We start from the raw sequence: 25481 nt of genomic DNA on the forward strand, positions 1-25481 counted from the left end.
AGTCCGCAGACCGACGCTCTATCCACTGAGCCAAACGGGTTTCGGCTGAATCTGTTTTTATTTTTTTATTTTTTAAATGGTTTATGAGCAAGAATGTTCATATAAACATTCTTTTTTCTTTTTTTTTCTTTATTATTAAATTATTATCTGTGTACATATTTTAACGTTGCCCCCCCTCCCATTCATACCCTCCCTCCCCAGAGTTTTGTGTCCATTGGTTGTACTTATATGCATGTATACAAGTCCTTCGGTTGATCTCTTATCTCCCCCAGATCTCCCTACTCTCCCCGCTGTAATTTTACAGTCTGCTTGTTGCTTTACTGTCTTTATATCTGACTTTTGGTTTGTCAGTTTATAATGTTCTTTAATATCCATAAATGAGTGAGGCCATGTGGTATTTCTCTTTCATTGACTGGCTTATTTCACTCAGCATGATGTTCTCTAGTTCTATCCAGGTTGCTGCAAATGATGAGAATTCCTTCTTTTTTATGGCAGCATAGTTGAATCTGTTTTTAGATTTGCTCTTAAAGCCTGTAACCTTAACCATGGTGAGTCTTCCTGTTTGGGGAGTTATGGGGCCAGGACTGAGGAATCCTGAACTGGGCGCGCAAAGCTGGGAACTCAGCCAGAGGCGAGGCGGCTGAGCAGTTGGAGCTTTTGAATCTGAAGGGCCAAGCTGCCTCCAGCCGGTGCTGCTCTCCAAGATGCTGCTTGCCCTTTGCAAGGTGGCCGGTGGCTCGGGAGGGTGGCAGTTTATGGTCCCTGTTATCTCCAGCAGCCCTTCCTCATTCTTCAGTTTAGGTAACTGGTACTTTCTCAGCCATAAGTAAATTGCTATGCAAACCCAGCTCCGTGCGCCTTTGCTTTCCAACCAGATCCCCTGCCTTTGCCCCCTCCTATCAAACTCCCGGAGGTGCCTCCCCAGTGACGGAGGGCCAGACTCCAGGGGCACCAAGACACGGGGAGGGGAGAACAGGAAGGCTCTTTCTTCACCTCAGTCCTGCTGGGATGACCGACACTTGTGGCTTTCACTAGGGTCCACTCTAATGTATGTCTCTGGCTGTTATTATTTTTTTAATTTATTTAATTGATTTTTTAGAGAGAGGAAGAGAGAGGTATAGAGAGTTAGAAACATCGATGAGAGAGAATCATCGATCAGCTGCCTCTTGCACACCCCCTACTGGGGATGTGCCCACAAACAAGGTACATGCCCTTGACCAGAATCGAACCCGGGACCTTTCAGCCCGCAGACCGACGCTCTATCCCACATGTGTCAAACACAAGGCCCGCGGGCCAAATCCAGCCCGCCAGGCCTTGCAATGTGGCCCGCACCGCGCTGTCATCATTGCACTCCGCTGTCAGTTTATGACATTGTCAGTTTATGACTGTTCAGTAAACCATTCGGCCCGCGATTTAGGCTGGATTTTAGATTTTGGCCCCTTCTCTGATTGAGTTCGACACCCCTACTCTATCCACTGAGCCAAACCGGTTTTGGCTCTCATCGATGTTTCTAACTCTATCCCTCTCTCTTCCTCTCTGTAAAAAATTAATTATATATATATATATAATTAAAAGAATTATCAGCACCCCAGGAGGCTCTCATCCAACTCCGGGAGCTGGTCGCAGGGGCTGAGACCAGAGATGTGTACGAAAGAGCAGATCCTGGAGTTGCTAGTCCTGGACAAGTACCTGACTGTCCTTCCCCAGGGGACCCAGATCTGGGTGAGACAAAACACCCAGACAGCGGAGAGGAGGCAGAGCTGGAGGACGTGCAGAACCCGGAAGGTGGGGGCTGCAGGTGAGACATGGGACCCAGTTCTGACTAGTCAAAATAGAGGATGTGAGAGACAGCGCCACCGGGTGCCAGCCTGAGGGGGACGTGTGAGGCTTTGCTGTTGGTGTCAAAGTGGAATTTGCTTTTTCCCTGGAACTACAGTTTTCCTCCCAAGGTCAGACTGACTCTTCAGAGAATGCACCGCCTTGGTTGCTCTGAGCGGTCCCTGTTGTTAAATGAAAACTTCTTAAAATGCTGATCAAGCGCTGACCGGTTTGGCTCAGTGGATAGAGCGTCGGCCTGCGGACTGAAGGGTCCCAGGTTCGATTCCGGTCAAGGGCATGTACCTTGGTTGCGGGGACATCCCCAGTGGGGGGTGTGCAAGAGGCAGCTGATCCATGATTCTCTCTCATCGATGTTTCTAACTCTCTATCCCTATCTCTTCCTCTCTGTAAAAAATCAATAAAATATATTAAAAAAAAACCTGAGGGACTGACACCTGCTGGAAGCAGCAGGATCCTGTCGCCCACAACTGTCTGATCTAAGAGTAGCCACCAAATCTCTATCGCGCTTCCTACCTGGCATTTTCCCATATATTTCTTCTAACTTCCCCAACCGCCCTGCGAGGTAGTTAGCGCTATCTCATTTTTCCAATAAAGACCCTGAGGCTGAGAGGCTGCTTAACTGGCCCAAGGCCACTCCGCTGGTAGCGGGGACTGTGGTCCCGTGAGTCCTAAGTCGGTCCCCTTGTTGTACCTGCAGCAGGGGCCTGACAGGAAGGCACTGGCGTCAGCGGGAGGCCCGGGCGTCCACCCATTCCCACACCTGCACGGAGGCGTCGCTTGCTGCCGACAACAGAGTCCGTGGCTTGCGGGGGTGCCAGGTGTGGGTGGTGACCAGCGGCGCAGCGCCTGTCCCCTGGTCCTCCAGGAAGAGGTGGCCTCTGTGCGTGAAGAGAGGCTCGGCGGGGCCCTCCGCTCCATCCCGGGACGTGACGTCATAGATGTGGACTGTGCCATCGAAACCTGAGGAAGAGCGAGCAGTGAGAAGACCAACGACGACCCTCTAAAATAATTTTTATAACTTGCTCTACGGTAGGGGTGTCGAACTCAATCAGAGAAGGGGCCAAAATCTAAAATCCAGCCTAAATCGCGGGCCGAATGGTTTACTGAACAGTCATAAACTGACAATGTCATAAACTGACAGCGGAGTGCAGTGATGACAGCGCGGTGTGGGCCACATTGCAAGGCCTGGCGGGCTGGATTTGGCCCGCGGGCCGTGTGTTTGACACATGTGCTCTACGGCACCAAAACAGGCTATGGGACGAGGAACCTAATAGGAAACAAGATACTGGTACTTAATGACCAACCAAGGGCATGGAACATCTGCCCACATGCTGGCAGCTGCCAAGGCCACGGGGCACGTGACGATGAGAATCTGTAGTATATCACGTGCCAGGCCTGAGGCTAATCCTAGATCTACATTCTCTCTTTTAATTCTCACAAGTGTATGAAGTAGGTACTAATACTTACCCCGGGAAACTGAGGCTTAAGACTTTTTTAAACAATCAGAAAACACAGATATTTACATTATAGTTATGAAGTAGCATCGAAAATAATTTTATGGTTTGGGATCACCACAACTTGAGGAACTGTATTAAAGGGGCAGCATTAGAAAGGTTGAGAACCACTGCTTTAGAGGAACATTCTCATGTTCCCCCCACGATCTAGCTCCATCTGCTTTCTTGCCGGAAGCCATTCCCCTCCCCCACACTTGGTTCTTGAAACTCTTTCTGGATCCTGCCATTATCAAGAATCCTTTCTTGCTCTCTCAACCTCTCCCCTTCTCAATGGATCCTTCGCATTGGTCTCTATTATTTTTAAAAATATATATTTTATTGATTTTTTAGAGAGGGATAGAGAGTTAGAAACATTGATGAGAGAGTATCATCGATCAGTTGCCTCTTGCACACTCCCTACTGGGGATGTGCCCTCAACCAAGGTGCATGCCCTTGACTGGAATCGAACCTAGAACCTTTCAGTTTGCAGGCTGACGCTCTATCCACTGAGCCAAACCGGTTTCAGCTATTATTATTTTTATATTATTATTGATTTCAGAGAGGAAGGGAGAGACTGAAACATCAATGATGAGAATCATTGATTGACGGCTTCCTGCACGTCCCCTTACTGGGTTCCTGCACAACCTAGGCATATGTCCTTCACCGGAATCAAGCCCGGGGACCCTTCAGGCCACAGGCTGTCGCTCTAACCACTGGGCAAAACTGGCTAGGGCCTTCCCATTGGCCTTAAGATACTCTCACTAAATATTTTTTCAACTAGATACTGCCAGGCCAGGAGCCTGCTGACCTAGGGACTTGCTATAATTCAAAAAGCAAACAGGCCGAAACTGGTTTGGCTCAGTGGATAGTGTCAGCCTGCATACTGAAAGGTCTGAGGTTCGATTCCAGTCAAGGGCATGCACCTTGGTTGCGGGCACTTCCCCAGTAGGGGGTGTGCAGGAGGCAGCTGATTGGTGATTCTCTCATTGATGTTTCTAACTCTCTATCCCTCTCTCTTCCTCTCTGTAAAAAAAATCAATAAAATATATATTTTTTTAAAAAAGCAAATAGACCGAGAACCACCCTTGGAATTCTATAGCCTCTTTCCTAATGTCTTACTGTCTGCAGGCTCTTGACCAACCTCAGAACTGAATTCCTGCTGGGACAGGCAAGCCCTGATTCCCCTGGATAAAAGCTGTGTAGCCAAATGGGGACGGGCCTGCCCCTGAGGAAGCTGGCGAGTTAATCTGGAGATTCTGGGTGAGGCGCCTTCCTGAGCACTCGACAGTCCCTCGGAAGAGAAAGCTCAAACAACAGATGCAAAACCCTGCTCCGCGGTACCTGAAACGGCCAAGCAGTTGTCCAGGCCTGGAGCCCAGGTCACTCGCAGCAGCTCTGGGTCCGGGCTGGGCGTGGACACCGGGCACTGCACTGAGCGCACCGGATGGCAGAGATCCCGAGGGTCAAGAAGACAGAGCTGCCCATCTGAGCACAGGCTGGCAATGCTGGGCCCAGGGCCCTGGCCCTTGGCCCTGACGTCTGCACACCACCTCCCTCCACTGGACCGGGGGCTGGGGCTGGCGTTCTCTGCCGGCGCCCACTTCTGGCGGGTGTCAACGAGCCCCAGCCGGCCCGAGGTGCAGCAGAAGGCAAAGGTGTCTGCGTCCAGGACCTGCAGGCTACTCAGCTCCTCACTGTCACTGACGCCTGGAAGACAGAAGGAGAAAGAGAAAAGCTGCTGGAGTCACATGGGCCTGGCACCCTGGCAGGGCTGGCTGGTCACAAGTCCCTTCCTCTGGGAAGCATCCCCAATCCCAAGCAGGATAAGCCACGCCTCCCCGCTCCTGTTCATTTTAAAAAAATATATATTTTATTGCCGAAACCGGTTTGGCTCAGTGGTAGAGCATAGGTCTACGGGCTGAGGGGTCCCAGGTTAGATTCCGGTCAGGGGCATGTGTGTTGGTTGTGGGCACATCCCCGGTGGGGGGTGTGCAGGAGACAGCTGGCCGATGTTTCTCTCTCATCAACGTTTCTAGCTCTCTCTCTCTCTCTTCCTCTCTGTAAAAAAATCAATAAAATATATTTTTTTAAAAATTTTATTTTTTTTTATTTTTTTATTTTTATTTTTTAAATATATATATTTTATTGATTTTGTACAGAGAGGAAGGGAGAGAGATAGAGTTAGAAACATCGAAGAGAGAGAGTCATCGATCAGCTGCCTCTTGCACACCTCTTACTGGGGATATGCCCGCAACCAAGGTACATGCCCTTGACCAGAATCGAACCCGGGACCCTTTAGTCCCCAAGCCGACGCTCTATCCATTGAGCCAAACTGGTCTCGGCTATTTTTTTAAAAATTTTAATGATTTTTTACAGAGAAGAAAGGAGAGGGAGAGAGTTAGAAACATCGATGAGAGAGAAACATCAATCAGCTGCCTCCTGCACGCCCCCTACTGGGGATGTGCCCGCAACCAAGGTACATGCCCCTGACTGGAATCGAACCTGGGACCCTTCAGTCCACAGGCCGACGCTCTACCTACTGAGCCAAACCGGTCTCGGCTGTTCATTTTACCCTTCTACTCCACTAGGTGGTGCTGGTCCAGGACTGCCTCCTCCAATCCTAGAAGGGGAGTCCTTAGAGGCCAGGGCTTGCCTCTCATTCATCTTGTGTCTCCCACATCCGGCACAGATTCAGTTCAAATGCTGCGGCTGCGCAGGGCTGGAGGAGCCGGCCAGGGGCGGACTGCGCCATACCTGAGGTGTACGTGACCTTCTGGGATTCCAGATCCACCACCTTCAGGCCGCTGAGCCGCGCCCCGTGGAGGACTCCAGGTGCCTCTGAGGGGCAGATGGCGATCCTCGGCCAGAGACTCCCCTCTTTCTCAGGCACAGCAATGGTGCTGACAGCTTCAATGACATCTGGGGGCAAGCGGAAGAGAGGAAAGTCCAGAATGTTAGTGAAGGTTTGAAACATAAACTGGTGAAAGCTGGCCAGCGGTCTTCCCCTGTACAGACAGAAGGTCATGGAAAAAAGGGAACTGACCAGTTTGGCTCAGTGGTTCAATCAAGGGCATGTATCTTGGTTGTGGGCACATCCCCAGTAGGGGGTGTGCAGGAGGCAGCTGATCGATGATTCTCTCTCATCGATGTTTCTAACTCTCTATCCCTCTCCCTTCCTCTCTGTTAAAAAAAAAAATCAATAAATTATATCTTAAAAAAAAAGAAAGAGGAAGGGAAAAAGAAAGGGAACTGACAGCTGGCTAGAGAGGATGTGACATAATAAACACTCTGTGTTATATTTAATTTTGAAACTGTCAGAAGCACTTTAATTTCTTTTTTTTAAACTATATTTTTATTGATTTCAGAGAGGAAGGGAGAGGAAGAGACAGAAACATCAATGATGAGAATCACTGATTGGCTGCCTCCTGCACACCCCCTACTAGGAATCAAACAAGCACCCTGGGCACGTGCCAGGAATCAAACCTGCGACCCTTCAGTCCACAGGCCGACGTTCTATCCACTGAGCCACACCGGCCAGGGCGCACTTTAATTTCCTTATAAATTATCTTATGAACTGCTTTGAAATGGGAGATAATGAATCTCAGATGCCATCTGAAAAGCCCCCAGAGCAGTTCTGGCTTTTCATACTTTTGTGGAGTACAAATAAAAGGAAAGACTCCACTGATGGTGTCATTTTCACTTTAGGTGAAGAAAATAACAGGAACAGAATTCATGAACTACCATTATTTCTTCAAAAACTTATTATACAAGGCAAATGTCACTGTCCCCAAACACAAACTGGATCAGGACGTCCATGTCCTTCTGACACTGAACAGAAGGAAGACACTTGTCCACAAGTTGAATCAAATTTTAGTTTTGTTTGTCTCAGCCTGCTTAGTGGTACAGGCAGGCTCTCGCCTCTGCATCTGCAACTGAGGCTTCTCTTTACTTATTTATTTATTTTTAAAATATATTTTATTGATTTTTTTACAGAGAGGAAGGGAGAGGAATAGAAAGTCAGAAACATGGATGAGAAAGAAACATCGATCAGCTGCCTCCTGCACACCCCCCACTGGGGATGTGCCCGCAACAAAGGTACATGCCTCCGACTGGAATCGAACCTGGGATCTTTCAGTCTTCAGGCTGGCACTCTATCTACTGAGCTAAATCAGTCAGGGCTAGACACTGAATTTTAATTCCCACCTGTCTCTGAGTCTACTTCTATACTTCTAATATATATATATATATATATATATATATATATATATTATTATTATTATTATTTTAATTTATTGATTTCAGAGAGGAAGGGAGAGGGAGAGAGATATAAGCATCAATGATGAGAGAGAATCATTGATTGCTTGGCTGCCTCCTGCACTACTGGGGATCGAGCCCACAACCCCGGCATGTGTCCCGATCAGAAATTGAACCATGACCTCCTGGCTCACAGGTCGACGCTCAACCCTGAGCCACGCCAGCCAGGCCTGAGTCTACTGCTTCAGTGACTCGGATTAGGGGACGGAGGTATGTGTCCACCCGCACCAAGTCAGGTTCACTCACCGCTGTCCTCTGCGATCTGCCACACCTGCAGGTGACAACCTGGAAGGCCACTGGTCACCAGCAACCTGTTTAGGAGGGAGAGGAGGCCTCAGTTCAGACTGAGGAGCTCACCCACACCCCCCCAGCCTTTCCGCTCTCCAGCCCACACGCCCACCTCGGGAAAGCTTGCTGCAGGGAGGGACTGTGCCGTCACCCTCATTAACAGAGAAGAGCAGGCTCACTCCTCTTTAGGGACAGGCCCACAGTCATGAGACACGGGCTGAGTCCAGGCTTCCATGTTGCAGGAAGTGTCCCAGCAGGACACCAGCATGGAGCCTGAACACACAGCTGGCCTAGACTCTCAGCATCTGCCAATGGACTCATTCGCCCCCGCCACCCACCATCGCTCTCTGAGAAACTAAGATAAGGTGACCAGACGTCCCGCTTTTTTTTAACAATTTGTCCCGCAGTGATCAAAAATCGGGACTTGCCGAAACTGGTTTGGCTCAGTAGACAGAGCGGTGGCCTGCAGACTGAAAGGTCCCAGGTTCGATTCCGGTCAAGGGCGTGTACCTTGGTTGCAGGCACATCCACGGTAGGGGGTGTGCAAGAGGCAGCTGACCGATGATTCTCTCTCATCGATGTTTCTAACTCTCTATCCCTCTCTCTTCCTCTCTGTAAAAAAAAACAATAAAAAAATATTTTTTTAAAAATCGGGACTTTTTTAAAACGCCACGGGATGCCGGGACAAACTGTTAAAAATCGGGACTGTCCCGCCAAAAGCGGGACATCTGGTCACCTTAAACTAAGAGCATCTTTCTACTCTCTATCTGGAGCACCTCTGGAGATCTGTGGGTCACAGTCACTGGAAGGTCTGCAGAGGGTCCAGGAAGCCGCCAAACAATAGGTTCTTTGTATTCCAGGTTTCTGTGCGCGCTCGCTCACCAGTATCCATGAGCTCAGGGGTTAGGGGCGGCACGGGGATAAAGAGGCAGAATACCCTTGACATTCCCAGCCGCTCCTTCCTGAATGGGGGTGGGGGTGGGGGGTCTGAGAAACAGAGCGGACCATACCTGGTGTCGGGCACGTGCTTCAGATCAAAGATAGCCCTGTCTGAAAATCCTCCGTGGCACACCTTGAAATCTCTTTCCGGGAGTAAGCCCTGCAAGGCGGAAGGGTGGCCCATCAGGTAGAGCCTGCTCTCCGAAGGGGCCTTTCAGACACGCTCCGGGTGAGGAGCCAGACCCCAGCCTGGCCGGAGGCCACGGAAGCAGCTCTGCTGGCAACAGGTGCTCCTCCAGGCAGGGCCTGGTGTGCTGCTATCCGTCAGCTGGTCTCAGCTGCCTGCATGGACAGCTTCCTTTCTTTCCTGCGCGTCCCAAGCCCTTCTGCTATTTAAAGATTATTCCTTCCTGTATTGCTTGTGAGTTCCTTTTCCTCTACTTAAATGTATTCTCTAAAATTCTGTCTTTATGTTCTCGGGGAAAGGGAGGGAGGAAGAGACTGAACATAAACTGCACCTATGGATGAGGACAATGGGGATGGGGAGGGGGTGGAGGGTGGGGTGGGAACCTGGTGGAGGGGGGAAGAAATGAGGAACCTTTGTAATAATATGAACAATAAAGATTGATTTAAAAATAAATAAATAAAAAATAAAATAAATAAAATTCTGTCTTTAGCCACCTTCCCCTCTTATTTCTTACTAGAGGCCCAGTGCACAAAATTCATGCAGTTGGTGGGGAGAGGGATCCCTCAGCCCAGCCGGTGCCCTCTAAGCTAGCAGTCAGACATCCTTAGCACTGCTGTGAAGGCAGAGAGGCTCCGGCCACCACTGCTTGCCTGCGGTGAGCCTGGCTCAGGGCTTCTAGCTGAGTGGCATTGAGCAGCTGCCCTCCGGTGGTCAGTGCGCATCATAGCAACTGGTCGTTTGGCTTTTTGGTCAATTTGCATATTAGCCTCTTGTATAGGATTCATTACGCACATTCATTCTTAACCATTCTAAGGGTTTCATCCACCTTCTATACCCTAATGGCTCCAGGTATCTAATTTTGATAAACGACAATAGACTTCTTCCTTAGTGACTCTCTGTAAATCATGGGAGGCTCCTTCGTACTTATCTTCGTGCATATTTGCCTCCCTCTAGTACAGCGGTCGGCAAACTCATTAGTCAACAGAGCGGCAAACCGCAGCTTGCGAGCTGCAGTTTGCCGACCACTGCTCTAGTAGACCAGAAGGGCAGGCCCGGGGTTTCTCTCTCTTTCTATTCTCTCTCTCTCTCTCTCTCTCTCTCTCTCTCTCACTCTCTAATATCCAGGACAACAGCTAGTAGCCAACAGGAGCTCCATAAAGGTTTTTGTTTTTTTTTTCCCCCTTAAAATATATTTTTATTTATTTATTTATTTATTAATATATTTTATTGATTTTTTTTTGCCCCCCTCCCTCCCTCCCAAACATACCCTCCCTCCCCAGAGTTTTATGTCCATTGGTTGTACTTATATGCATGTTCCATAAAGGTTTAATAAATGACCAAAAGTAGACACACATACTCAGCATTTATATTTCAAATTACCTGGTTTTCTTTTACAGAAAGTCGGGGAGGTAATGTCAGGTGAAGAATTTCATTTCTTTTCAACTTTTCATAGCCAGCAACAAAAACTCCTGGGGAGAAAAGAAGCAGAAGTAGCTGTGACAAACTGCTAGCAAGACTGTGGACCATGCTGAAACCGGTTTGGCTCAGTGGATAGAGCTTCGGCCTGCGGACTGAAAGGTTCTGGGTTCGATTCTGGTCAAGGGCATGTACCTTGGTTGCGGGCACATCCCCAGTAGGGGTTGTGCAAGAGGCAGCTGATCGATGATTCTCTCTCATCGATGTTTCTATCTATCCCTCTCTCTTCCTCTCTGTAAAAAATCAATAAAATATATTAAAAAAAAAAAAAAAAATTCTGGATCATGCCGAAACTGGTTTGGCTCAGTGGATAGAGTCGGCCTGCGGACTGAAAGGTCCCAGGTTCAATTCCAGTCAAGGGCATGTACCTTGGTTGCGGGCATATCCCCAGTAGGGGTTGTGCAAGAGGCAGCTGATCGATGATTCTCTTTCATCGATGTTTCTAACTCTCTATCCCTCTCTCTTCCTCTCTGTTAAAAATCAATAAAATATATTTTTTAAAAAATTTGTGGACCATGGCTGGCTCTAGAAACTCCGCCAAACCAGCTGAGGCAGATAAATTCCCTTGTCATCAATATGCAGCCTTGTGCTGGGGGATGGGAGAGATCCAGAACTTGGGAAGCACTGATGGAGCAGAAAATTGCCACAAGTGAGCCAGGGGCCCTAAGAGTAGGCTGGGGCCCCTGAGCTGAGGTCTTGAGTTCCAGCCTGAGTGGGATTCCATCTCCTCACCTGTGTCACCAATCCATTCCAGGACTCGAGTGGCTCCTGGGAGGTCGAATGCATGGAAATCCTGGTACCTGCAGAGAGAGACACAATGTTAAGAACTCTGCCGAAACCGGTTTGGCTCCGTGGATGGAGCGTCGGCCTGCAGACTGGGGGGGGGTCCCAGGTTCGATTCTGGTCAGGGGCATGTACCTCGGTTGCGGGCACATCCCCAGTACGGGGTGTGCAAGAGGCAGCTGATCGATGATTCTCTCTCATCAGTGTTTCTAACTCTCTATCCCTCTCTCTTCCTCTCTGTAAAAAAAACAATAATATACATACATAATATACATATTTATATATATATAAAAGAACTCTGAGAGATTCTGGAGTCTGGCAAACCTGGAAACAAGTCTTGTTATACATTCTGCTCCCTGTGTGACCAGAGCCAGGCCAGTCACAATAACCCTGAGCCTTGGTCCTCATCTGTAACACGGAACTCCCAGAGAAGCCAGACTTCCCCGGGTTGATGTAAAGAATCCATGAGGCAGCCTCCAGTGGTCGGCAAACTGCGGCTCGCGAGCCACATGCGGCTCTTTGGCCTCTTGAGTGTGGCTCTTCCACAAGATACCACGGCCTGGGCGAGTCTATTTTGAAGAAGTGGCATTAGAAGAAGTTTAAGTTTAAAAAAGTTGGCTCTGAAAAGAAATTTCAATCGTTGTGCTGTTGATATTTGGCTCTATTGAGGAATGAGTTTGCCGACCACTGGCCTAGCCGGTTTGTCTCAGTGGATAGAGCGTGGGCCTTCTGACTGATGGGTCCTGGGATGGATTCAGGTCAAGGGCACATGCCCATGTTATGGGCTCTACCTCTGCCTTCCTCTCTGAAATCAATAAAAAAATACTTTAAAAATATATATTATTGATTTTTTACAGAGAGGAAGAGAGCTAGAAACATCGATGACAGAAACATCCATCAGATGCCTCCTGCATGCTCCCTACTGGGGACGTGCCCTGGACCGGAATCGAACCTGGGACCTTTCAGTCCGCAGGCTGACGCTCTATCGGTTGAGCCAAACCAGTTTCGGCTGAAATCAATTAAAAAATATTTTTAAAAAGCATCCATGAGCCGAGACCGGTTTGGCTCAATGGATAGAGCATCGGCTTGGGGACTGAAGGGTCCCGGGTTCGATTCCGGTCAAGGGCATGTACCTTGGTTGCGGGCAAATCCCCAGTAGGGGGTGTGCAAGAGGCAGCTGATCGATGACTCTCTCTCATCGATGTTTCTAACTCTCTATCTCTCTCCTTTCTTCTCTGTACAAAATCAATAAAATATATTTAAAAAAATAAAAAGAAAATAAAAAATAAAAAGAATCCATGAGACAATTAACCTGGGATTCAATTCAGAGGCTGGTGCAAAATAACTGGCCACCTATTATGACCCTGCACAGCACTGCTCTTACTGGCACCGCAACACAACTCGCGCCCGCAGGGCTGTGCCATCTCCCAGAAGCGGGATCCGAGGCCCAGGCGGAGTCCTCGTGCGGCCCCGCCCGCCCCGCCCCGAGGGCATTAACCGCCCGGCCCAGACCCGGATCCCCCACGTGCCAAGCCCCGCGCCCGCCCGCCGGCCCCGCCAGCTCCAACCGGAAAGCCTGACCCCAGGCCCACACGACGTACAAGCGCAAGGATAACACCAGCCAGTCCTCCGCGGACTCCATGGCAACTGTCGCTCAGGTAACTCACTTCCGCCGCCCCACTTCCGCTCCAGGACCTTCCCGGCGGGAGGGGGTCTTCTCGCGAGGAGTGCGCGCGTCCTGACGCAGAGGGGCGTGTCCGTATCCGACGCAGAGGGCGTGGCCTCGCGCCAGGGGCGGGGCTAGAGTTACGGGAGCGCCAGGAACCCAGCTTGTATCCTTTGCTAGGCTAGTCTAGGCAGTTCTCCGGGCAAAAGTATGCAGAATCAGAGATTCCTGGAATATCAGCTCCGGCGGGCCTGAGGGACCAAATACCGTTAGTTTTACGACCGGGCATTTGCAGATCAGAGGGCCAAGGCCAGATAAGATACTGGGCGGCCAGTTAAATTAGAATTTTAGATAAACAAAACATTTTTTCTTGTAAGTATGTCCGTGCAACATCAGGACATCTTTTTTTTTAAAATATATTTTATTGGTTTTTTACAGAGAGGAAGAGAGAGGGGCAGAGAGTTAGAAACATCGATGAGCGAGAGACATCCATCAGCTGCCTCCTGCACACTCCCCACAGGGGATGTGCCCGCAACCAAGGCACGTGCCCTGGACCGGAATCAAACCCGGGACCCTTCAGTCCCCAGACCGACGCTCTATCCACTGAGCCAAACCGGTTTCGGCCATCAGGGCATCTTATACGAAAAAAAAAAATGATTGCTTATCTGAAATTCGAATTTAACTGGGTGTCCCTTTATGTTTTTGCTAACTTTGGCAATCTTACAGAAAGCTAAAGAAGAGTGAGAGAGGACAGCAGGGTCTGGATCCCAGCTGGCCCTCCCCCTTGTAAGGTGCTGGGGGCTCCCCTCAAAGATTGGCAGGATCATGAAATGAATGGGGTGAGCAAAGCCCCATGTAATGTAGGTGTCGTGGTGTAGGCAGCTCGAGGAAACTCGAGACTTGCTTGTGCCAGTAGGTGGCAGAGAGGAGAGGAGTAGAACCAGTTGCCTGGCACAGGATCTGGTGCACAGCAGGTGTGGGGTACCTGTTTGCTGAAGGAGCTAATGAGGAGTTCCGAGTCCGTGCCAGGCTGGTATCATAGAGTGTTCTGGGCATTTTGGAGCCCACCCCATCTCCAGCCCCCCTTCACCCCATCCCCTCAGACACACTGGAAGGAGAGGACCAGACATTCTATGGAAAGAGCAGGGTTTTATTCACAACTTCAACAGGGAAGCAAGAAATACAGCAGGGACATCATTTGCGTTTGCACTGGTGATATTCCTGGTGACCCGACCACAGATCACAGAAATGGAGTGACAGCGATTTGAGCCCAGAATTTACATCCGGATGGGGCCAGTACCGGGGTCCCGGGATGGGCGTGGTCTAAGCCACGTGGCTGCGTCTTCCTCGCCAAGGCCATCACTTCTGCAGCATTTGCACCAGCGGCCTCCTATACTGAAGGGGAACACAGAAGAACTGACCTGGGCACCGGGAGCAGTTAAGAGGGCATTCTGCCATTCCTAAGGACTGGGCATCCAGAGTCGGCGAGGGACAGACTCTCCTCGGAGGCATCCCCCCTCCGCCCCCCGCCCCCCCAAACCTCAGAGGGGTCCTGACATTCAAGGGGGACCATGGAAGGAAATTCCGAGTTGGTGGCTGGCCCTCTGCCAGTGTGAGCATTTTCCTCACTTCTGAAGCCCGTCCCCAGGGCTGGGTATCTGCTTCCTCTGAGATTCTCTAGTTGATCTGCATGTTTCAGGCCTTCTAGAACAATGGCCCCAGAGGTAACATCATCTGCCTTCAGAATAGACAGTCCTTTCATCTGAGATCCCCCGGGGGCAGGTGGTTCTGTGCATCAGGAGAGTCACAGCTACACCTTCTATAGGGCATGCCCCTCCCTTCTTTCAAAATGTATGCTTTAGCGGAAACCGGTGTGGCTCAGTGGATAGAGCGTCGGCCTGCGGACCGAAGGGTCCCAGGTTCGATTCCGGTCAAGGGCATGTACCTTGGTTGGGGGCACATCCCCGGTGTGGGGTGTGCAGGAGGCAGCTGATGGATGTTTCTCTCTCATTGATGTTTCTGACTCTCTGTCCCTCTCCCTCCCTCTCTGTAAAAAAATCGATGAAATATATTTTTAAAATGTGTGCTTTGCATGCTAGGCACAGTGGTGGATCCAAAGGCGAGTCAGGCCCAGCCAGTGTGGCTCAGTGGTTGAGTGTCAACCTATGAACCAGGAGGTCGCAGTTCGATTCCCTGTCAGGGCACATGCCTGGGTTGTGGACTCCATCCCCAGTGTGGGACGTGCAGGAGGCAGCCGATCAATGATTCTCTCTCATCATTGATGTATCTATCTCTCTCTCTCCCTCTCCCTTCCTCTCTGAAATCAATAAGAATATATTCCAAAAAAGGTGAGTCAGCAACAGGTGACTCAAACCCTACTAGCTCCCATTTACTAAGCGCTTTCTGTCTTTCGACGTGCTGGGCATCATGCAAATGAGACGGTCTCATTTAACAAGAAATGGCACCATTACCCCATTTTATGGGTGAGAGAGTTGAGGCTTAGAGAGGTTAAGTGCCATTTCTAAGGTTACACGGCTACTCAGAGCTAGGGTGTTTTTTTTGTTTGTTTGTTTGTTTAAAAATATATTTTATTGATTTTTTACAAAGAGGAAGGGAGGGAGGAGGGAGATAGAGAGCTAGAAACATCGATGAGAGAGAAACATCGACCAGCTGCCTCTTGCATACCCCCTACTGGGGATGTGCCTGCAACCAACGTACATGCCCTTGACCGGAATCGAACCCGGGACCTTTCAGTCCGCAGACCGATGCTCTACCACTGAGCCAAACCGGTTTCGGCAAAGAGCTAGCACACTGTCACCAGAACCCACACCTACCGCTCACTCTGCTTTCCACACACAGCAACAGCAGACCGGGGAAGGCAGTGTGGAGAAAGAGACCGGCCCACAGGCAGGGAATGGCTACAGACTAAGGCTGGCTTGGCCAACCAAGGGTGATTTACATATATATATATATATATATATATATATATATATATATATATAGTTGATTTTTTCACAGAGAGGAAGGGAGAGGGATAGAGAGTTAGAAACATCGATGAGAGAGAAACATCAATCAGCTGCCTCCTGCACATCCCCCAGTGGGGATGTGCCCACAACCAAGGTATATGCCCTTGACTGGAATTGAACCTGGGACCCTTGAATCCGCAGGCCAACGCTCTATCCACTGAGCCACACCAGTCAGGCTCTTCCCCTACTTCTTATTTCCTGGGGTTTGCTGGGAAGGTTAGCTTCCTTTCTTTCTCTCTCTCTCTCTCTCTCTCTCTCTCTCTCTCTCTCTCTCACTTTTTTCTTTATTATTTAGCTCCCTTTCTTATTTTTTAAAATTTTCCTTTCTTTTGATTTCTTCACCTTCCTTCCTTTATTTCTTTTTCTTTTAAGGACATTTTTATTGACTTCAAAGAAGAAAGGAGAGAGAGATAAGAACATCAATGACGAGAGAGAATCATTGATTGGCTGCCTCCTGCACAACCCCCACTGGGGATGGAGCCCTCAACTCCGGCATGTGCTCTTGACTGGAATCAAATAGAGCCTCAGTCCGCAGGCTGAGGCTCTATCCACTGAGCCACACCAGCCAGGGCGTCACCTTCCTTTCTTTGGAGTCCTCTCCCTTTGAGCTCTGCATCCCAAAGAGAGCCTGGAACCCCTGGGTTTCTGGGGCCCATCAGTCCCTGATTGGGCGGGCACTCCCCGATCCCAGGGCCGGGCCCAGGGGCAGCCCTGGCTCGGCCTCTCCCGGGTCAGCGGTGGGGGCTGGCTCACCTGGGTGTGAGGCGCTGGGCCCCGGGGGCTCATGGCCAGAGCTTTCTTCAGCAGGAGGATCCTGAGCAGATCGTGACTCGGCTGCAGTCTCTGCTCCCCCAGAGAGACGTGGGGCGCTGTCTTTAGGAGGGATGAGCCAGGGGGCTCAAGGCTCTTTTTTCCCATGAAGTGACCTAGAAAAGCAGTTCCGATGAGAGAGAGAGAGAGAGAGCGAGAGAAGAGAGGAGAGAGGAGAGAGGAGAGAGGAGAGAGGAGAGAGGAGAGAGCAGAGAGCAGAGAGCAGAGAGGAGGGAGAGAGAGGGAAGAGAGAGGGGGGAGAGAGGAGAGAGGAGAGAGGAGAGAGGAGAGAGGAGAGAGGAGAGAGGAGAGAGGAGAGAGGAGAGAGGAGAGAGGAGAGAGGAGGGAGAGAGAGGGGAGAGAGAGGGGGGAGAGAGGAGAGAGGAGAGGGGAGAGAGGAGAGAGGAGAGAGGAGAGAGGAGAGAGGAGAGAGGAGAGAGGAGGGAGAGAGAGGGGAGAGAGAGGGGGGAGAGAGGAGAGAGGAGAGAGGAGAGAGGAGAGAGGAGAGAGGAGAGAGGAGAGAGGAGAGAGGAGAGAGGAGGGAGAGAGAGGGGAGAGAGAGGGGGGAGAGAGGAGAGAGGAGAGAGGAGAGAGGAGAGAGGAGAGAGGAGAGAGGAGAGAGGAGAGAGGAGAGAGGAGAGAGGAGAGAGGAGAGAGGAGAGAGGAGAGAGGAGAGAGGAGAGCGGAGAGCGGAGAGAGGGGAGAGAGAGGAGAGAGAGAGGGAGAGAGAGGGAGAGAGAGGGGGGAGAGAGGAGAGAGGAGAGAGGAGAGAGGAGAGAGGAGAGAGGAGAGAGGAGAGAGGAGAGAGGAGAGAGGAGAGAGGAGAGAGGAGAGAGGAGAGAGGAGAGAGGAGAGAGGAGAGCGGAGAGCGGAGAGAGGGGAGAGAGAGGAGAGAGAGAGGGAGAGAGAGGGAGAGAGAGGGAGAGAGAGGGAGAGAGAGGGAGAGAGATAAGGAATTCAGGGAGAAGCTCCCCATCTCTCCCACCCTCTGGTTCTCATGGGAGGAATACACTCTCCACCAAGGACCAGTAAAGACCCTTGTGGAGGCAAAACCTGTATCTCAACTTTCCCCGAACAGGTGGAGGGGGTGGGGAGGACAGCGCAGCTGGAAGGTGGGATGGGCCAGGGTCAGGGCCAGCTCTGCCAGCTGTGCTGCCCGCTCAGGAGGGGACAGCAAAGGGCAGAGAAGGAAGCGGACAAGGAGGAGGTTTCTGGAAGGGCAGAGGAGGTGCAGGGAGAAGACAGAAGTGAGAGGAGTCAATAGGATCTTGTTTTTTATTTTTATTTATGATAATATAATAAATCTTTATTGTTTAAATTATTACAGGTGTTCCTCTCCCCCTCCCCATATCTCCCCTCCACCTGATTTCCATCCCACCCCATGCCCTTACCCCCTGCCACTGTCTTCATCCAGAGGTGTAAGGTTTTGACAAATAATAGTTAGTGGACTGACAATTCTCAGACCCCCTTTCCCCTGAGACTTGTCGGTCCACTCCCTTTCTATGCCCCTGATTCTATTCTATTCACCAGTCCATTCTGTCCTTCAGATTTTTTTTTTATTCATTTGATTTTTTAGATTCCCTTGTGGGCAGGTATGTGTTTTTGTTGTTCACGGTCCGGTAGGATCTTGTCTGAACAAGAAGGGGCAGAGCTGGGAGGCAGAAGCAGCAGCCGGCCTCAGCTCTGCTTAAAACTAGCTGAGTGGCCAAGACCGGTTTGGCTCAATGGATAGAGCGTCGGCCTGTGGACTGAAGGGTCCCGGGTTCGATTCTGGTCAAGGGCATGTACCTTGGTGTTGGCACATCCCCAGTGGGTGGTGCGCAGGAGGCAGCTGATCGATGTTTCTAACTTTCTATCTGTCTCCCTTCCTCTCTGTAAAAAAAAAAATCAATTCTATCTATCTATCTATCTATCTATCTATCTATATACTAGCTGGGTGATCTTAGTGACTCTCTCACCTGTCTGGGTCTCAAGCTCCCCATCTATTTTTAAAAAAAATATATTTTATTGATTTTGTACAGAGAGAAAGGGAGAGAGATAGAGAGTTAGAAACATCGATGAGAGAGAGTCATCGATCAGCTGCCTCTTGCACACCCCCAACTGGGGATATGCCCGCAACCAAGGTACATGCCCTTGACCGGAATCGAACCCGGGACCCTTCAGTCCCCAAGCCGACGCTCTATCCATTGAGCCAAACCGGTTTCGGCAAGCTCCCCATCTATTGAATTAGAGGAGTTCCCCATCTATTAAATTAGATAAATGAGAGGAGTTCCAGGGTCCGCACCAGCCCAGACCCCGATGCCTGTGGCCGAGGGGGCGGCCGGAAAAGGAAAGGGGGATGGATGAGAGCAGGCTGGCCAGGGGCGCCTGCCGGGTCCCAGACACTCACCGGTGGCCCAGAGGTTGCCCCGCGGGTGCACACGGATTCTGCCGGCCCGGCTGCGGGGCTCCCGGAGGTCCCAGCCAAGGGAGGCGGCGCTGGCAGCGAGCAGAGCCAAGAGCAAGACGGCGCCGAGGAGCCACCGGGCGCCCCCCGCCCGCAGGGCCATCGCGGTGGCCGGGATGCGGGATGCAGGGCAGAGCTGCGAGCTTGCACAGCGGCTCCGCTCCCAGCCCGGCTTCCCAGCTTTTAAACCCGCGCCCTGGGGGCGGGGCCTGCCTGAGCCCCGCCCCCAGCGCCAGCCCCGCCCCCTAGCCCTTCTCCCAGGCCTGGGTCAGGGCCCCCACAACCTGGGTTCCCGCAGGCCTGCCCCAGGGGCCACCGCTTCCGAGGGGTGTTTGCACCGCCTCTTGCTAAGGACCTGGCCCTCCCTCTCCACTCCCACCAGCTAGCTTGCTTGCTTGCTTTCTTTCTTTCTTTCTTTCTTTCTCTTTCTTTCTTTCTAAAATATATTTTATTTATTTTATTTTTTTTTAGAGAGAGAAACCGAGAGGGATAGAGAGTTAGAAACATCGATCGGAGAAAAACATCGATCAGCTGCCTTTTGCACACTCCCCACTGGGGATGTGCCCGCAACCAAGGTACATGCCCTTTTTTTAAAAAAATATATTTTATTGATTTTTTTTTACAGAGAAGAAGGAAGAGAGATAGAAACATCGATGAGAGAGAAACATCGATCAGCTGCCTCCTGCACACCCCCTACTGGAGATGTGCCAGCAACCAATGTACATGCCCTTGACCAGAATCGAACCCAGGACCTTTTAGTTTGCAGGCCGACGCTCTATCCACTGAGCCACACGGGTTTCAGCTACACTACCCTGTTTTTTTTAAATTTTCTTGACTTTTTTTTCCTCATGTATTTTATTGATTTGTTACAGAGAGGAAGAGAGAAGGATAGAGAGTTAGAAACATCGATGAGAGAGAAACATCCACCAGCTGCCTCCTGCACACCCCCCACTGGGGATGTGCCCGCAACCAAGGTACATGCCCTTGACTGGGATCGAACCCGGGACCTTCCAGTTCACAGGCTGATGCTCTATCCACTGAGCCACACCGGTTGGGGCTCACACCGGCTTTGGCCGGAGTGATTAGTTCACCTCTAAGCCTCCCTTCAGGAGGGCAAAATTGGGGGCAAGGATGCCCCCTGCCTTGCTGCAAAGGTGTCAGTGCCCCCAGAGTGCCAGGCGCTAGAGGGGCTCCCCGCCCCTGGGGGGTCTGGCCAGCTCTCACCAGGAACCACAGCAGGTGCCTGGGGTGGGAGGGTAGAATGGAGATGGGAGAAGGAGACGCCCCTCCCACCCCCGCCCTGCTGGGGAGAGCCTGGCCGTCTGTTGGGGCGGGAGGAGGCAGATCTGTGGGTCAGGGGAGTGAGCACTGGACTAGGAGTCCGTATCCCCCCCGGGTGACGTCCTGGAACTTCACTTTCTTCAATTACCAGACGGGAATAACGACACGGCCCTGTTTTGGTTTTTATTTTAAATATATTTTATTGGTTTTATACAGAGACGAAGGGAGAGGGATAGAGAGATGGAAACATCGATGAGAGTCATCGACCAGCTGCCTCCTGCACATCCCCCACTGGGGATGTGCCCGCAACCAAGGCACAGGCCCTTAACTGGAATCGAACCCGGGACTCTTCAGTCTGCAGGCCAGCGCTCTATCCACTGAGCCACACCGGTTTCGGCTGCCCTGTTTTATTTTATTTTATGTATATTTTATTGATTTTTTACAGAGAGGAAGGAAGAGGGATAGAGTTAGAAACATCGATCAGCTGCCTCCTGCACACCCCCACTGGGGATGTGCCCGCAACCAAGGTACATGCCCTTGATCAGAATCAAACCTGGGTCCCTTCAGTCCGCAGGCTGACGCTCTACCCACTGAGCCACACCGGCTTCGGCTACACTGCCCTGTTTTTCATCCTTTTACAGTTTCTGGCGGCTTTCGTGTGGTCCTATAGCACTGCCCACTCCCAAGGAGAGGTCCAGTCATTCTAGGAAGGAACTTCTGGGTCGGTGGCATTGCTTTATGAGCAGGCAAAAAAGCTGTGCTCCAGGAAAATACACTTCTTTAGCTGAAATGTTTACTACCCAATACTGTTCAGAGCACTATGGAGGCACTGAAGGAGGGGGAACAAAAGATAATCACCTGGCCCAGCCACAGGGGCTCAGTGGTTGAGCATGGACCTATGAACCAGGAGGTCACGGTTCGATTCCCAGTCAGGGCACGTGCCCGGGTTGCGGGCTCTATCCCCAGCAGGGGGCGCGCAGGAGGCAGCCCATCCAGGATTCTCTCATCACGGATGTTTCTCTCTCTCTCTCTCTCCCTCTTCTTCCTCTCTGAAGTCAATAATCATAATTTTTTAAAAAGCTAATTTCCTGCTCCCAAGGGAGTCAACCATCTCATGGGGGAGAGAGGTGGACCCAGATGCTTCCCTGAAACACTGCTCAGTGTGGCACTGCTGCCTGCTGGCCCTGTGACACCCCCCCTCCTCCTTAAAGGGGAAGCGTAGAGGAGAAGCTGCTTGTCATGCTGAGCCTCCAGGAGCGTGACACCCAGGGCAGGGACCTCTAACCTGGCTCTCCCCCCCATTTCCTTGCTTCCCATCTCCCACCGTGGCATCGACACCTCCTGGTATTCTTGTGGCTGCTGAGCCACGGTGTACAGATACAGCTCTTATCACCTCCCGTAATAGTCCTCCCCTGGCGGCCCCCTCCCTCTCCTCTCATCAGTCACACGCCCACCCCGTCCCCTCTGGTCCTCCGATGCAGTAATTGGAGGGAACACTCAGGAGCCAGCAGAGTGCTTTAAGGGATCTGTTTAAAAAATATATATATATATATTTTATTGATTTTTTACAGAGAGGAAGAGAGAGAGATAGAGAGCTAGAAACGTCGATGAGAGAGAAACATCGACCAGCTGCCTCCTGCACACCCCCCAACGGGGATGTGCCCGCAACCAAGGTACATGCCCTTGACCGGAATCGAACCCGGGACCTTTCAGTCTACAGACGGACGCTCTATCACTGAGCCAAACCGGTTTCGGCTATTATTATTATTATTTTTTTTTTTTAAATATCTATTTTATTGATTTTATACAGAGAGAAAGGGAGAGAGATAGTTAGAAACATCAATGAGAGAGAGTCATCGATCAGCTGCCTCTTGCACACCCCCTACTGGGGATATGCACGCAACCAAGGTACATGCCCTTGACCGGAATCGAACCCGGGACCCTTCAGTCCCCAAGCCGACGCTCTACCACTGAGCCAAACCGGTTTCGGCTATTATTTATTTTTTTTTTAAAGGCAATATTCACAAAAGGAGAAAATACGGTCGGTGTGGCTTAGATGACTGAGTGTCGCCCCATGCTCCGAGAGGTCACCCATTCAATTCCCAGTCAGGGCACATGCCTAGGCTTGGTCCTCAGCAGGGAGCCTGTTTTTCTCTCTCTCCCTCCCTCTTCCTCCTCCTCTCTCTAATGAGGGTGATGACAATCCTCATGTGACTAAGAGAGCAGGAAAATGGCACAGATGGCCAGGGAAGGTATGAATATCTAAGGAAGCACGATGGCCTGGCCCAGCCTTTGTCATTATTTGGGTGAAATTGTCATGTGTTTCAGGAGGCATTTCGGTAACTGAAGGAAATACTCTTTAAACCTCAAAAAGGTTTCAAGGCTTGGCAATCTGCCCGAGGATCTCACTGTATCCAGATGGACTATTCTGAGCAAATCCACAATGCCGAGCCTTTAAAAACTACTCCCAGGGGCTTTGCAATGGTGGGGTTTATTCCAAATAAGAGTCTCAATAGACGCTCTATCTAAGAGTAGAAAATGCACCGAAACCGGTTTGGCTCAGTGGATAGAGCGTTGGTCTGCAGACTGAAGGGTCCCCGGGGTTCGATCCCGGTCAAGGGCACGTGCCTTGGTTGCGGGCACATCCCCGGTGGTGGGGGGTGTGCAGGAGGCGGCTGATTGCTGATTCTCTCTCATCGATGTTTCTGACTCTCTATCCCTCTCTTCCTCTCTGTGGAAAATTAGAAAAAAGAGTAGAAAATGGGTTACGACACGCAGCGCTGTGACATGATAAAGGGACCGACTTCAAGCTCTGGCTCCCTCTTCCAGGACCCGGAAGATGCTGGGCAGAGCACAACTTCCGGTTTCTCTCTTTTGTAAAATGGAGTTTATTTTGAGGACTAAATGGAAGAAAAGAAAAACTCTATTATAAACTCAAAAGCACTTAGCAGAGCTCACGGCGGATTCCAAGTCCTCGGTGTTATTAGCCGGACCCTGGGGAGAGCAAAGCCTGATTCAGCCTGAAGCCCGTTACAGGGCGGAAGGTTCCCTGGGCAGCAGCGGAGGTTCCCGGTGGTGACACAAAGTCAACAAAACGCCGTTGCACATGCCTCTTCACCGTGAACTTCTTGATAAACTAAAATGCTAGCACAGCAGAAACCGGTTTGGCTCAGTGGATAGAGCGTCGACCTGCAGACTGAAAGGTCCCGGGTTCGATTCGGGTCAAGGGCATGTACCTTGGTTGCAGGCGCGTCCCCAGTGGGGGGCGTGCAAGAGGCAGCTGGTCAATGATTCCCATTGATGTTTCTAACTCTCTATCCCTCTCTCTTCCTCTCTCTAAAAAATCAATAAAATATATTAAAATAAATAAATAAAAATAATAAAATGCTAGCATATCTATCTCTCCTTTGGACCAATTCCAAGAGACAAGTTCTATACAAAGTTCTCTCTTTTCCACTTAATTAAGTTGCCAGGCTGACAGCTTTTTTATTTATTTAATATATTTTATTGATTTTTTACAGAGAGGAAGAGAGAGGGATAGTTAGAAACATCGATGAGAGAGAAACATCGATCAGCTACCTCCTGCACGCTCCCAACTGGGGATGTGCAAACAACCAACCAAGGTACATGCCATTGACCAGAATCAAACCCGGGACCCTTCAGTCCACAGGCTGACGCTCTATCCACCGAGCCAAACCGGTTTCAAACCGGCCAGTCTGACAGCTTTGATCAAACTTCATGCTAGTTGATTTATTTTATTTTATTACTTTTATTTTTTCATGCTAGTTGATTTAATTACTTGCCTGACGTAAGTCTGAGGACAAATCCTTTTAACGAGACTACTGGAATTAAATCTGGAACCCAGCTAAACAAACTAACCAACTGCAGGGAGGGCTCAAGAGAAATGATTCTTAATCAAGACATTCCAGAGACTCCTAAGATTCGTAGGACAACAATCTACAGTTTGGAAGTCATATTCAATATAGTAACATAGCTGCATGGAAGAGGAATAACTGTTGTTTTTATAACACAAACTTAAGGAAAGTAGGGTAGCCGAAGCCGGTTTGGCTCAGTGGTAGAGCGTCAGTCTGCGGACTGAAGGGTCCCAGGTTCGATTCCGGTCAAGGGCATGTACCTTGGTTGCGGGCACATCCCCTGTGGGGGGTGTGCAGGAGGCAGCTGGTCGATGTTTCTCTCTCATTGACGTTTCTAGCTCTCTATCTCTCTCCCTTTCTCTCTGTTAAAAATCAATAAAATATATTAAAAAAAAAAAAAAAAAAAAAGGAAAGTAGGGTAGCCGAGACCGGTTTGGCTCAGTGGATAGAGCATCGGCCTGAGGACTGAAGAATCCCAGGTTCGATTCTGGTCAAGGGCATATGCCCGGGTTGCAGGTTCAATCCCCAGGAGGGAGCATGCAGGAGGCAGCCGCTCAGTGACTCGCTATCATTATTGATGTTTCTCTCTCCCTCTCCCTTCCTCTCTGATATCAATAAAAAATAATTAAAAAAAAACCCCAACAAAACAAAAACAAACATTAGGCTAATAAATACAGGGATTACAGAATGGCAAGGAGGTCCCAGAAGAGAAATTTCTTGGTCCCTGATGTCACTACAAGTTGTTGATTTTTATTCCGTTTAGCCTACTCCATAAAGGACAGACATAACTATGTGCCTCTTTACATCAACCCCGAAGGAGCTGAGAACCAACCTGACAACAGAACCTTTCCAAGTGTCTCACCGTCTGTGTACTCATCCTTTTCTCTTCCCGTGCTATTTCAATCCCAAATCCTTCAATTATTTTATATAGCTCATCATACGTCTTAATAGCATCTCTGTGGAACAACGCAGGGTATAAATAAGTCTAAACTGTGCGGGCCCTGGGGATGCAGAATGAGTGAGACATCGACCAGCTGCCTCCTGCACACCCCACACTG

The 25481-nt window shown here is 50.2% G+C and overlaps 2 protein-coding genes across 3 annotated transcripts; both read right to left on the bottom strand.

The window, feature by feature from the left end:
• Positions 1 to 296: 296 nt before the first annotated feature.
• WDR73 (WD repeat domain 73) lies at positions 297 to 13019 on the bottom strand. Its single transcript, XM_084869252.1, has 8 exons — positions 12921 to 13019; positions 11269 to 11336; positions 10441 to 10529; positions 8945 to 9033; positions 7893 to 7957; positions 6087 to 6251; positions 4674 to 5039; positions 297 to 2799 (listed from the first exon to the last, which is right to left on the bottom strand). The coding sequence occupies exons 1-8, from the start codon at positions 12959 to 12961 to the stop codon at positions 2564 to 2566; spliced, it is 1119 nt and encodes a 372-aa protein (XP_084725378.1). The 5' UTR covers positions 12962 to 13019; the 3' UTR covers positions 297 to 2563.
• Positions 13020 to 14116: 1097 nt separating this feature from the next.
• NMB (neuromedin B) lies at positions 14117 to 19627 on the bottom strand. 2 transcript variants are annotated; one of them, XM_084869325.1, is made up of 3 exons: positions 19211 to 19627; positions 16765 to 16937; positions 14117 to 14375 (listed from the first exon to the last, which is right to left on the bottom strand). In XM_084869325.1, exons 1-3 carry the CDS (start codon positions 19368 to 19370, stop codon positions 14226 to 14228), a joined length of 483 nt encoding a protein of 160 aa, XP_084725451.1. In that variant the 5' UTR covers positions 19371 to 19627; the 3' UTR covers positions 14117 to 14225. The 2 variants fall into 2 exon arrangements, with proteins under 2 accessions (XP_084725451.1, XP_084725452.1); XM_084869326.1 differs by having other exon boundaries at positions 14117 to 14380.
• Between the last annotated feature and the right edge of the window lie 5854 nt (positions 19628 to 25481).

The sequence above is a fragment of the Pipistrellus hanaki genome (assembly GCF_964339955.1).
Source record: "Pipistrellus hanaki genome assembly, chromosome: 21".
Classification (NCBI taxonomy): Eukaryota; Metazoa; Chordata; class Mammalia; order Chiroptera; family Vespertilionidae; genus Pipistrellus; species Pipistrellus hanaki.